Source organism: Diaphorina citri, unplaced genomic scaffold (assembly GCF_000475195.1).
Source record: "Diaphorina citri unplaced genomic scaffold, Diaci psyllid genome assembly version 1.1 scaffold1046, whole genome shotgun sequence".
NCBI classification, from domain to species: Eukaryota; Metazoa; Arthropoda; class Insecta; order Hemiptera; family Psyllidae; genus Diaphorina; species Diaphorina citri.
This window is the reverse complement of record NW_007378476.1, coordinates 13,574-27,135: the sequence shown is the minus strand read 5'-3', so window position 1 is coordinate 27,135 and position 13,562 is coordinate 13,574. Positions and strand designations below refer to the sequence as shown.

The 13,562-nt window shown below is 38.5% G+C and overlaps 1 protein-coding gene across 1 annotated transcript in view; it reads left to right on the top strand.

The window, feature by feature from the left end:
- The window catches only part of LOC103513928 (protein limb expression 1 homolog), a 73,997-nt gene extending 66,199 nt beyond the window's left edge, over positions 1-7,798 (top strand). The window contains exons 2-3 of the mRNA XM_026827024.1: positions 6,201-6,364; positions 7,498-7,798. Of these exons, the coding sequence (XP_026682825.1) occupies positions 6,201-6,364; positions 7,498-7,698 (365 nt within the window). The 3' untranslated portion in view covers positions 7,699-7,798. The remainder of the gene's footprint in view (positions 1-6,200; positions 6,365-7,497) is intronic.
- The last annotated feature ends 5,764 nt before the right edge of the window (positions 7,799-13,562 follow it).

Here is a 13,562-nt window from a genome sequence, read left to right as displayed (position 1 = left end):
CTACAAACGGTACTTACTTTTTCTCAAAATCATTATTATTTTGAAAGTAAAAGGTGTCTGTGATTTCCTTCTGTAACAATAAAGTTGCATAATGGATTTAAATGGGCCACTTTAGTTAAAGTATTGTTTATTTGATTATATTTTGAACCTTCAGACAGCTGAGCTGGTCCGATTTGCATAAAAATGGGTAAACATGTACAATGCGAACCATTCACGCTCAGACCGTCTGAGAGAGTCTATCATACGGTTTGAGACCGTGGTCTATCATACGGTTTGAGACCGTGGTCTATCATACGGTTTGAGACCGTGGTCTTTCATACGGTTTGAGACCGTGGTCTATCATACGGTTTGAGACCGTGGTCTATCATACGGTTTGAGACCGTGGTCTATCATACGGTTTGAGACCGTGGTCTATCATACGGTTTGATACCGTGGTCTATCATACGGTTTGATACCGTGGTCTATCATACGGTTTGAGACCGTGGTCTATCATACGGTTTGAGACCGTGGTCTTTCAGACAGTCTGAACGTGTGTGGCGGAAATAGCTTGAGACCTAGGTCTGTTGGTTGGACCATCTAATATACTCGGGTATGTCAGAAATTGGTCTCACGGTCTTAATATCATACGGTTTGAGACCGTGGTCTTTCAGACAGTCTGAACGTGTGTGGCGGAAATAGCTTGAGACCTAGGTCTGTTTGACCGTCTAATATACTCGGGTATGTCAGAAATTGGTCTAACAGACGGTCTTAATAGCTTGAGTGGCTGGCATAACACATCGGTATTCGCTCATTAGTCTTTTTTATCCTATTAATTGAGCCTTTGGGGGCCCCTACGGTCCCTTTTTTTCTGCGTTATTTCCACAATACCCACCGCACCAGTCAAGAATACTGGGTTTTTCTTACCCTTACTCACCTTTTAACTTATTTCCTAGGCTGTATGGTTGAGCCAAGGGCCATTTTAAAAATGCAAAAAAAAAAAACTTATTTCCAATTCTTGACTGCGAGTCAGGGAACTCGGGGCCGATTGGAACTGGATCTCGAGATTCTCAAGTGAATCAGACGAAGGCCATATCTGCTTGGGCGTTGTCCGATTCTGTCAATTCTTCTTCTTCTTTTTTCTTTACAGAGGTTTGATAGCTAGGCTGGCTGTCAATTCTTAGTTTTGAAAGATAAAGTGTGTGGCAGTGCCAGCCTAGTTTAGCTTGGACGGTAGAGCATCTGCCTTGTAAGCGCTAGGTCGCAGGTTCGATTACTGCGGGGGGCGGATTTTATCCTAAACAGATAAGGTTTTCGAAATAGCTGGCTTTCTCCTAACCTGTCTTCTTTCTTTCTTCGCTTTCGGGACGATAAGACCCTAGCAGTTACCTACAGTTCCGTCCATTAAACCTCTGTAATCGAAAAAAAAGTCACATAATTATGGAGTTAGGTATGTGGGCAACCGGGTACATATCAAAAACAAAGGCCGTTAAACACATCAGTTTGTCTATTAGACTTTAAAATATTCAGAACCTTCTTTTCAACACTTAAAAAGTTCAATACATTTATTTGTCAACAACAATAAACTACCAACAGAGATAAATCCAGTCTGCTCCGGTCTCCGCTAAAAGAACCATTGGGTACATTAGACATTCGTGTAACTGAAAACGATATCCTAAGGACAGAATACCAAAGATCTGGTCTCATAAGTATTTAATTCCTTAAAATAGTAATAGCAGTAATAATAAGTAAAAAAATCCGCCGCATTGGATTTCAGGAAGAATATAGAATTTCACCAGAAGACGAAGAGTAATAGCAGTAATAATAAGTAAAAAAATCCGCCGCATTGGATTTCAGGAAGAATATAGAATTTCACCAGAAGACGAAGAAAAAAAAAGCTTCATAATTAGTAACACAGTCAGAAGTTTAATAAAAACAAATAAACACTAGAAGATACATACATAGGCAGTTGAGTTCCAGGTATAGGCATGAACTTTGATGATTGCCATTCCGTTCTCTTCATGGCCAAACCTGTTTTTTTGGCAACGAAAGTATGTATAAAAATGATATCTTAATAATACTACAGCATACTACTGGTCAGTGATGACAACATCATTACCAAAACGGAACCGAGTGCCACAACTCGAGAGTTCTGTGAGAAATCAAATACCTTCTACCCGGCCCCGTTAACAGACCAGGAATATTTTGTAGACATGTGAAATGCATATGTTGGTGTTCCTATGGTTTTAAACTTCATTTATGTGCCAATTACACACAACACAATGTCTGGAATATTAATGGTATAGAAACATAGATATTGAGCAGAAGCATAAACATTGGTGGATGTGCCAGTTTTACATAACACAGTGCTTTAGATATTGACATCAAAGTACATATTGGAATTAGTGGATGTGCCAATTTCACAGTGCTTTAGATATTGACACGGAAGTATAGGAATTGGTGGATGTGTCAATATCACAAACAAAACACAACATATTGGATATTATTAACACAGAATTATAGGAATTAGTGGATGTTTTAATTCCACAAAAGACAATGTAGGTATTGGATCTTTTGGATATGTTTGAAGATGCGGCCAAACAATTTATTTATTTATTTGTTATTTTTATGTTAGGTCGATTTGGTGGATGTGTCAATATCACAAACAAAACACAACATATTGGATATTATTAACACAGAATTATGGGAATTAGTGGATGTTTTAATTCCACAAAAGACAATGTATTGGGTCTTTTGGATATGTTTGAAGATTCGGCCAAACAATTTATTTATTTATTCGTTATTTTTATGTTAGGTCGATTTCCTCGGTGATCCTGGTACCATCGATCTCATATCTGTTTGATTCAAATCTAGGAGATCCTCAGGAAAAAGTGAAATCAACAATGACACGTTTCACGTTGGTACTTACTGAACAAGGTATAACTCAAGAGTTCTGTGAGAAATCAAATACCTTCTACCCGGCCCCGTTAACAGACCAGGAATATTTTGTAGACATGTGAAATGGATATTATGTTGGTGTTCCTATGGTTTTAAACTTCATTTACATTTTAAATTGGTCTTACATGGAAGTGTTGAAAATTAGTGGATGTGCCAATTCCACACAATACAATGTCTGGAATATTAATGGTATAGAAACATAGATATTGAGCAGAAGCATAAACATTGGTGGATGTGCCAGTTTTACATAACACAGTGCTTTGGATATTGACATCAAAGTACATATTGGAATTAGTGGATGTGCCAATTTCACAGTGCTTTAGATATTGACACGGAAGCATAGGAATTGGTGGATGTGTCAATATCACGAACAAAACACAACATATTGGATATTATTAACACAGAATTATAGGAATTAGTGGATGAAGGAAGGAAGGAAGGAATTTGAAGATGCGGCCAAACAATTTATTTATTTATTTGTTATTTTTATGTTAGGTCGAATTCCTCGGTGATACTGGTACCATCGATCTCATATCTGTTTGATTCAAATCTAGGAGATCCTCAGGAAAAAGTGAAATCAACAATGACACGTTTCACGTTGGTACTTACTGAACAAGGTATGTACCTTGTTCAATATACAAGAAATTATTCTGATTATGGGCTCATAATGGCTCATGAGCTGATCAAAATGGAATACGATCCATCATGTCAGAAACCACTTTAGCTTGTTATCAGTGACTGGAGATCTATGGATGTCTTTCAAGCGCACGTCATATGTTTTGGTTTGGTGTCTGGTACAGTGGGGGACGAGCAGACCAAGTGACCGACCCAGTGTGGCCGAGTGGTTGGCTAACTCTCAACCCGAAGATGCTTGGTTCGAAGGTGCTGTACTGCTTAATACTTGGTCGTCTTTCTTTAGATCTCGTTGTTCTATCCCCAGAAATCAGAACCCTGGAAATTATCTTTATTTTGACCATTCAACAGTTACACAAATCGAAAATCTCATGTTTTGTAGTATCAAGTAGAAACCTAATGAACAAGAAAGTATTCATAATGGCTCCTCCCTGGTTGCCTACCGTTCGACACTGGGATTGTTTTTCTGGTATTGTTCTTCGATGACTTTGAACAATTCCAATGACGTAAACAAAATGAAAGCCTGGTTTTGATCCGTGTAACAATAACACTCATGGATATGATTAGGCTATGATAAATTACGTCCAAGCATTTACGTAAGATGATCTACAATAGGTCTCTAGCTATCTAGTTTAAGTTCAAAGGTGCCGTTCAATCTTTTCGCCTCCACTTGGAATTGAACTCGGTACTTTCGACATGCGACCATAGTGTAGGAATCACGTAGTAACACGCTTGCTTCCCATGCAGAAGGTCCCGAGTTTGATTTCCTTATTCGACAAAAAAAAATTGCACTCGTAGTTTAATTCCAAATATGTACAAATTTTAACGAGTTTCTTTCTGAAAAATCACCTAAATGGGAAGTATTGTGTCCCTTCTCGTCCATCTGATGAGGAATATTACTGCGGGATGGGTAACGCACGAGTCTAAGTTGGTGAAACTTACTTAATCCTTCCAGTTGGTGTCGGGTTTGCCAGAAAGCTCGCCCTTTGCTTCTACCGTGGACACAATCATCTTTTTACGCACTTAGCAACAGATGAGATGGGCTTGATAATCCGTTAGTATCTTGGAACTTAGATAATGAAAGAGTGTACGATATTCTTTATCTCGTATATTATTTATCCGTACTCAATGGCTTTATTCATGTAAGCGGCAGTTCGCACCTATAGGTAATATATATCTATCTTCCCGGAGTTCAAAGAGTTCAACTCTAGTCAATAGTTCACATATGATTAATGAAGTACCTATGAACACTTGTCTTAAACAATTAGAGTAGTTCTCACACTTCTAGTAGAAGACCAGAGGAATTTCCAAACTCCGGAAGCGGATGGGGTCTACATGACTAGAAGACTAGAAACTTACAACTACTACTCTCGCGTTAAACATATACCTACCTAGTTATGTTAAACACCGAATAAATGGTTCTTTCCTATTGAAACTCTTTCGTCCATACATGAATACCAAAACCCCTGTCGAAGTTCTATTGTTCCAGGAATAGAAAAAAAATAATTCTTGTTACCTAGGTAAGGTACCTAGGTAATTCTTGTTACCTAGGTATGTTACCTAGGTATTTAAAATTATAATAAGAATAAGTTAATGGGCTTAGGTATGCTATTCAAGTTCACATGCTCTGTGTTTTTTGTTCCTACATGGGCTGGGTAACTAGAGATTGATCCATGATAAGCAGGTAGGTACCTAATACTTACCTTACCTATGCGTACAGCTATAGGTACCTACAAATCCTATAACGAAAACTGAATATGAATACCCATTTTAAATACCTACCTACATGGCAGTATCCCTTGTAAGCTTCATGCTACATGTTGGTAAATGAAAATTGCTCCTTATGATGTAAACAATGAGATCAATGTTATTTTAACACTGGTTGGAAACAAGGAATACAAGGATCTCCCCAGAAATCTAACCCCAGTTTGTTTAAACTCTGGGGCGTTGAGCAGCAACTACTTATAATATGGGTAAAGGTACCCATGTTTGCCATAAGAGAGAAGAGTTACCTATACAGTACCCATACCTTAGACTGTATTGGTTTTGATACCCACAGTGATCTTAATTAGGTAACAAAATAATTAGAAGTTGTATTTTGAACCTTCAGACAGCTGAGCTGGTCCGATTTGCATAAAAATGGGTAAACATGTACAATGCCAACCATTCACGCTCAGACTGTCTGAGAGACCGCAGTCTATTATACGGTTTGAGACCGTGGTCTATCATACGGTTTGAGACCGTGGTCTATCACACGGTTTGAGACCGTGGTCTTTCAGACAGTCTGAACGTGTGTGGCGGAAATAGCTTGAGACCCAGGTCTGTTGGACCGTCTAATATACTCGGGTATGTCAGAAATTGGTCTGACGGTCTTAATAGCTTAAGTGGCTGGCATAACACATCGGTATTCGCTCATTAGTCTTTTTATCCTATTAATTGAGCCTTTGAGGGCCCCTACGGTCCCTTTTTTTCTGCGTTATTTCCACAATACCCACCGCACCAGTCAAGAATACTGGGTTTTTCTTACCTTTACTCACCTTTTAACTTATTTCCTTGGCTGTATGGTTGAGCCAAGGGCCATTTTAAAAGTGCAAAAAAAAAACTTATTTCCAATTTATCTTTTCTGATTTCAGTCAACGTTGTCGAAGCTCTGCAGGAATTCTGGCAAATGAAGCAGACGCGAGGAGCAGAGTTGAAGAATGGCGCCCTAGTGATATATGAGTCTGTGCCGTCCGCCAGTCCGCCCTATGTATGTTATGTGACGCTTCCAGGCGGCTCCTGCTTCGGAAGCTTTCAGGTGAGTGACATTTAGAAAGCTCCGGGAAGCTTAAGGCGTGTCGAAACATAGTCGACCGGCCGTCGATCGACGAGCTGAATTTATGTTATCGAGGCAGTGTGGACGGTTTAGTCGGCCAAACCTAGAGCCAGAGACTAATTTCTCTGTTCAGAGTTCGTGGTGTGTTCCATACTTTTCGGTGCCCCAGTGAGGTAGATAGAAGATAGAAGTACCTACTCTGAGTTTGCAACTTTTTCAGTGCCAAATTTGTAGTCATCAATTGAGGTCATCTGATATTTGACATATGGTCAGTGTTGGCTACCTGACTATACTTTCTCCCTGCGAGAGGAGCCGATAGATCTAATGTTGACAAGATACTTTGAAGATCTCATCTCTAGAACTGGGATAAAGCTGTGATTTCTTTGCTTAAATCCTGAGATAAAGCTGTGATTTCATTGCTTAAAGCCTGAGAGAAAGCTATGATTTCATTGCTAAAAGCCTGAGATAAAGCTGTGATGTCCAATTTCGGTACTTGTGCAGAAGTCACGTCCGTGGAATATTGCTACCAAAGGAACTGGTACAAACAAGCAGTGACCCTGGTTATTATAGGGTTAGGTTAAACGCAAGAAGGAGTTTTCACAATTAGAGCAGTGATTAGTGTTATGATAGGGTTAGGCTAAATATAAAAAGGAGCTTTTCTTTTGCATGGACGTGACTTTTGCATAATTACCCCAATTTCCAATGAATCACTGAAGGAACGTCGTGTGTGGTTATCTGGTTATTATCTGATGCGCAACCATCTAAACAATCGCCTGCTGCTGGCTTTTCCTCGCCTCACTTAGGCTGGGTGAGGTGATTGTGAGGAGGTAGCTTGTCACCAAATGGAAAATACTCCTCCGTCTCTAAAGACCTTAGAAGTGGAAGTTTCAAGGTGACGTTAAAAGGTGTGGCCTCATTGGAGAAAAAGTCGTAGTGGAAAATGACGTACAAGAAAAATTCACAGAGTATAATTGTCACGAGATAAAAACTCGGGTGATAAAACCATCATAGCATACAAATTCCCACAGTGCACATCCCTATAATCTAGATCAGTTAAGAATATTTGGTGAGTTCTTGCTAGGAACTTCTGAACCAACCTAAACTGAACCGTCCAATGTTTCAGGTCTCAAATGGCACTAGACTGGATTGCAAGGGAGCAGGAAAATCCCGGCGCTCTGGGCCGGGAATTGGATCAAGCCGAGAGAGAATTAGAGACAGCAAGACTAGCGGGCCGGGAGCTCAGATTTCCCAAGGAGAAGAAAGACATCCTGATGCTAGCTCACACTCAGATCAATGGAGGATCTCTGTCGAGTTAGGCAAAGTTATACCAGCAACCCTGTCAGCCTTTCAGTGATGAACGTGACGAGAAATCTCTCGTGTTTGTTGTCTTCATCGCTTTCAGCAGAAATGTGGGTCCGGAACAGCAGGGCTAGTATGAGTGTGAGAGATGAACTTTTGGATTTTGGGATGTAGTACCAACATCAATGGTATAGAGCTATAGACGATGGTTAACGTGGTAGACTTCTAAAGGTAGATGGTCCGAATCCAAGTCATAGAATGTATTGTATTTATTAGGGAAGGACATTTGGGACTGTTAAAATTCCTTTTTGTATTGGAATTTTCCGAGTTAAAGTTTTTTTTTTTACTTACTAGGCAATTAGTTTGCCTAAACGTTTTGTAGGCACTGGGCAATTAGGTACTACTAATTTTTTAGTAGGTTCCAATTTTGTAGAAGATTTTCCCTAAAGTTATCTAATGAGTCTAATGACTAATCTCAAGTTTTTAGTTAAGTTCCGATAACGCTAGACCCTTCTGTTCATTGTAAATTTATATTATTTGTAACTTAACTTTTAAATAAAAAACATGCTTGTGATATTTTTATTTATTTATATAATTTATTTTATATTTTATCTAGCTCTAAGTAGATTTCTTTTATGGTCAAGTATGAAATATTTTAATTTATATTTTTTACTGTAGAATCTTTCTGAGAAAGGAAAAAAATATAAAAACAATTTCGCTTGGAACTTTTGAAAATCAACTTCTTTGTCGTTCGTAGGATTTTCCATTTTCTCATTTACAGCTGTGGAATACCTAATTATATTTGTGTGTTTTAATACTGCTCAGGTCAAACTTGAATACAGGAAAAATTGTCTAAATACTAGAGAGGGTGAGGATATTGCCTTAATATCTAGGATAGAGCTTTGGTCAAAACGTCATTTGTATTGTTTCTGGTTGTCCAAGGGGTTTTCCAATACCCCCACGGTACGGCGAGACAAAAATTATTATCTGACGGACACGGAAAATGAGAAATACCTAAGTAAAGAATTCAAAAATTGTTCATGTCAATCAGGGTCAGTCAGACATTACTTCAACCCACCACTCTCTCTCTCTCTCTCTCTCTCTCTCTCTCTCTCTCTCTCTCTCTCTCTCTCTCTCTCTCTCTCTCTCTCCCTCTATCCTCTCTTTTTTAATTGTAAAAGATTAAAGTGGAAATGGAGTTCTGGCGTCTCCACCAATATTTGTCATTAAACCTAAGGAGTTTTGACATCTCCACTAATTTCTATAATAGTTAAGAAAGATGTTTGGAGTTTTGGCATTTCCACCAATTTCGTCATTAAACCTAAGGAGTTTTGGCATCTCCACCAAGATTTGCAATAAAACGTAAGGAGTTTTGGCGTCTCCACTAACATTTCTACGACTGAAGAGACAGTAGTCAGATATGGGACCAATCAAAACTTTTCGGTTCAAGAGGAGAATACTTTCATATCAGTTTGGACATAAAAAGTTGCATTTCCTAGAAACAATCGTCGCTTGATTGTCCTGCGATTCAGAAGCATTAACCCATAAGAGCCGAACTTTTTTTTCCCCGTTGGATCTTGCTAAAATTTAATCGCTTCTAACTCCAGATCGGTACTGAATATGTCAATTTATTAATATTGAAAATAGTAGTAAATTTTGTGTTCTTAAAAATGGACAAATCCCCGATGCACTCCGACTTGGAGCGACTGAGATATTAGCAAAAAAGAGAGAAGGGAAGAGAAAAAGACCAGGAGAAAATACATAGAAGCTCCAGGAAGAAGAAGAATTTTATGGCTGGCAAACCTCAGAACCTGGTTCAGCAGAACTGTTCCGGATCTCCACCAACAAAATACGCATAGCCATGATGATCGCCAACATCCGAAGAGGATCGGCCCCTTAAGGAGAAAAAGAGAAGAATTTTGTCATTAAACCTAAGGAGTTTTGGTATATCCACTAATTTCTATAATAGTTAAGAAAGATGTTTGGAGTTTTGGCATTTCCACCAATTTTGTCATTAAACCTAAGGAGTTTTGGTATATCCACTAATTTCTATAATAGTTAAGAAAGATGTTTGGAGTTTTGGCATTTCCACAAATTTTGTCATTAAACCTAAGGAGTTTTGGCATCTCCACCAAGATTTGCAATAAAACGTAAGGCGGTTCAGCAGAACTGTTCCGGATCTCCACCAACAAAATACGCATAGCCATGATGATCGCCAACATCCGAAGAGGATCGGCCCCTTAAGATGAAGAGAAGGGTTTGGTCAAGTTTGGTGTGACTTTAGACCTCGGCTCTCATGGGTTAACATTATTCGATACTCGATTGTTTCTCGAGATACATATCAGGAAAATAATCATAAGAGCAGTTGCATTTGACTGCGACATTGTTCATCTCGGATGTCAACTGGAACGTCGGGCCTTGTCTTCTAATTGTAATGAAACAACTTTGACTCTACATTATCAACATGGTTTAGTACGTTGACTGCGAGTCGGGGAACTCGGGGTTGATTGGAACTGGATCTCGAGATTCTCAAGTGAATCAGACGAAGGCCATATCTGCTTGGGCGTTGTCCGATTCTGTCAATTCTTCTTCTTCTTTTTTCTTTACAGAGACATTATCAACATGGTTTAGTACGTTGACTGCGAGTCGGGGAACTCGGGACCAATTGGAACTGGATCTCGAGATTCTCAAGTGAATCAGACGAAGGCCATATCTGCTTGGGCGTTGTCCGTTTCTGTCAATTCTTCTTCTGTTTTCTTTACAGAGGTTTGATAGCTAGGCTGGCTGTCAATTCTTACTTTTGAAAGATTAAAAAGTGTGTGGCAGTGCCAGCCTAGTTTAGCTTGGACGGTAGAGCATCTACCTTGTAAGTGCTAGGTCGCAGGTTCGATTTCTGCGGGGGCGGATTTTATCCTAAACAGATAAGGTTTTCGGAATAGCTGGCTTTCTCCTAACCTGTCTTCTTTCTCTCTTCGCTTTCGGGACGATAAGACCCTAGCAGTTACCTACAGTTCCGTCCATCAAACCTCTGTAATCGAAAAAATTATGGAGTTAGGTATGTGGGCAACTGGGTACATATCAAAAACAAAGGCCATTAAACACATCAGTTTGTCTATTGGACTTTGAAATATTCAGAACCTTCTTTTCAACACTTAAAAAGTTCAATACATTTAATTGTCAACAACAATAAACTACCAACAGAGATAAATCCAATCTGGTCCGGTTTCCCCTACTTGGTTTTGCGAAAGAAAGAAAAAAACTTGGCATTTCAAAGTCAAAAGTTGCCATTGACATATTGCAATTAAAAATTAAAAAAAGAGTAAAGCGAAAGAAAGAAAAAAACTTGGCATTTCAAAGTCAAAAGTTGCCATTGACATATTGCAATTAAAAATTAAAAAAAGAGTAAAAAAAAGAAAGAAAAAACAACAGCAACCAGCTATTGTGCAGTTCTCGGAACTTTGGGGTCACTTAAGGACAGTTTCTGCTACAGGACGCGTCAAAAGTTACGAGAACTTTGAGCAAGTTCGTTAAGTACGCTAACATAACAAAACATAGGTATTGGTACCTGGATAGAAAGATTTCTTGAAGAATCATAAATCAAAAATCATAACACATCGTATGTACTAAAGATGAAAAGTTATTACCTACGTAATTAAATAAAGTAATTGTTCTGTTTTACGAAAATAGTAGATGTGCCATTTTCACCACGGCACTGCCACCCTTAGAAAAAATAAGATGGGGACGCGAGATGATCACCCTGAGGCTACGATAATAGATACATGTTACTAGGATCAGTGGCATAGATGTAATGGGGAGCTAAGATAATAGATACATGTTACTAGGATCAGTGGCATAGATGTAATGGGGCGCTAGGATAATAGATACATGTTACTAGGATCAGTGGCATAGATGTAATGGGGAGCTAGGATAATAGATACATGTTACTAGGATCAGTGGCATAGATGTAATGGGGAGCTAGGATAATAGATACATGTTACTAGGATCAGAGGCATAGATGTAATGGGGAGCTAGGATAATAGATACATGTTACTAGGATCAGTGGCATAGATGTAATGGCAAGCTAGGATAATAGATACATGTTACTAGGATCAGAGGCATAGATGTAATGGGGAGCTAGGATAATAGATACATGTTACTAGGATCAGAGGCATAGATGTAATGGGGAGCTAGGATAATAGATACATGTTACTAGGATCAGAGGCATAGATGTAATGGGGAGCTAGGATAATAGATACATGTTACTAGGATCAGAGGCATAGATGTAATGGGGAGCTAGGATAATAGATACATGTTACTAGGATCAGAGGCATAGATGTAATGGGGAGCTAGGATAATAGATACATGTTACTAGGATCAGAGGCATAGATGTAATGGGGAGCTAGGATAATAGATACATGTTACTAGGATTCCACTAATTTCTATAATAGTTAAGAAAGATGTTTGGAGTTTTGGCATTTCCACCAATTTTGTCATTAAACCTAAGGAGTTTTGGTATATCCACTAATTTCTATAATAGTTAAGAAAGATGTTTGGAGTTTTGGCATTTCCACCAATTTTGTCATTAAACCTAAGGAGTTTTGGTATATCCACTAATTTCTATAATAGTTAAGAAAGATGTTTGGAGTTTTGGCATTTCCACCAATTTTGTCATTAAACCTAAGGAGTTTTGGTATATCCACTAATTTCTATAATAGTTAAGAAAGATGTTTGGAGTTTTGGTATTTCCACCAATTTTGTCATTAAACCTAAGGAGTTTTGGTATATCCACTAATTTCTATAATAGTTAAGAAAGATGTTTGGAGTTTTGGCATTTCCACCAATTTCGTCATTAAACCTAAGGAGTTTTGGCATCTCCACCAAGATTTGCAATAAAACGTAAGGAGTTTTGGCGTCTCCACTAACATTTCTACCCTGGTTGAGATAAATGTTTGGAGTTTTGGAATCTCCACTAAATTACATCCTACGATATCTTCATGAAACTTTTTAAAATACCTAGGGCACTAACTTGAATTGTAATTTTATTACGATACCAACAAGGAGTTTGGCATCTCCACTAATTTCTTTTACTTTAACTCTGATACATGCATATAGCTTTGGCATCTCCAATAATAAGTTGTCTCAACATGAAGTTTTGGCTGTTTTGGCATTTTCACTCATTTCTTCTAAGGTAAGTAGGTATGTTCTAACATAATATAGGTGCAGGTACCTATGTAGGTATGGACCTAACAACATCTAGAAAGCTGAAATTTGGTAGGAATATTCCTTTTATGGTCTAGGTGTGCAATAAAAAAGGATTTTGCGAAAATCTAAACCACCGATCCTGAAATAGATATGATCAATTTTTGATCGCTAAAATCTCCACCATGAGAAATACACAGACCAACATTAGAGTTTCGTTTATGTTTTTAGTCTATTGTGACCCTGTATTTTAGGATGTGATCGGCTCCCAAGTCTGATAGGACCCAGTACCCAATATTATATCTACGTACACGGGACCCTGTACCTATAGATGTCAATCTTGACTCTGAACCAGGACCACATCCGTCATTGGAAGTCTGGCTGTCAACTTGTCTGCAAGTTTGATGAGTAGACTAGTGCTTGGTTATTTATTTAATGCTTCTAGTGCTTTATTTTATGCTTGAAGTGGGTCACACGTGGATGGTATTTGTTTTAGCTCTTGAGGCTTCTCGGAAGAAACAGTGCCATTTGACATTAGGTACCTACCTACTTACCTACAAATTAAAAAATAAAAACCTACCTTCCTATGTACCAACCCACTTAATTTTTTTCCTTTTACACTGTTTTCTGTTGTTATTATTGAGACTCATGAAGTTTTGACACTCGCGGACCTTCCAGCACG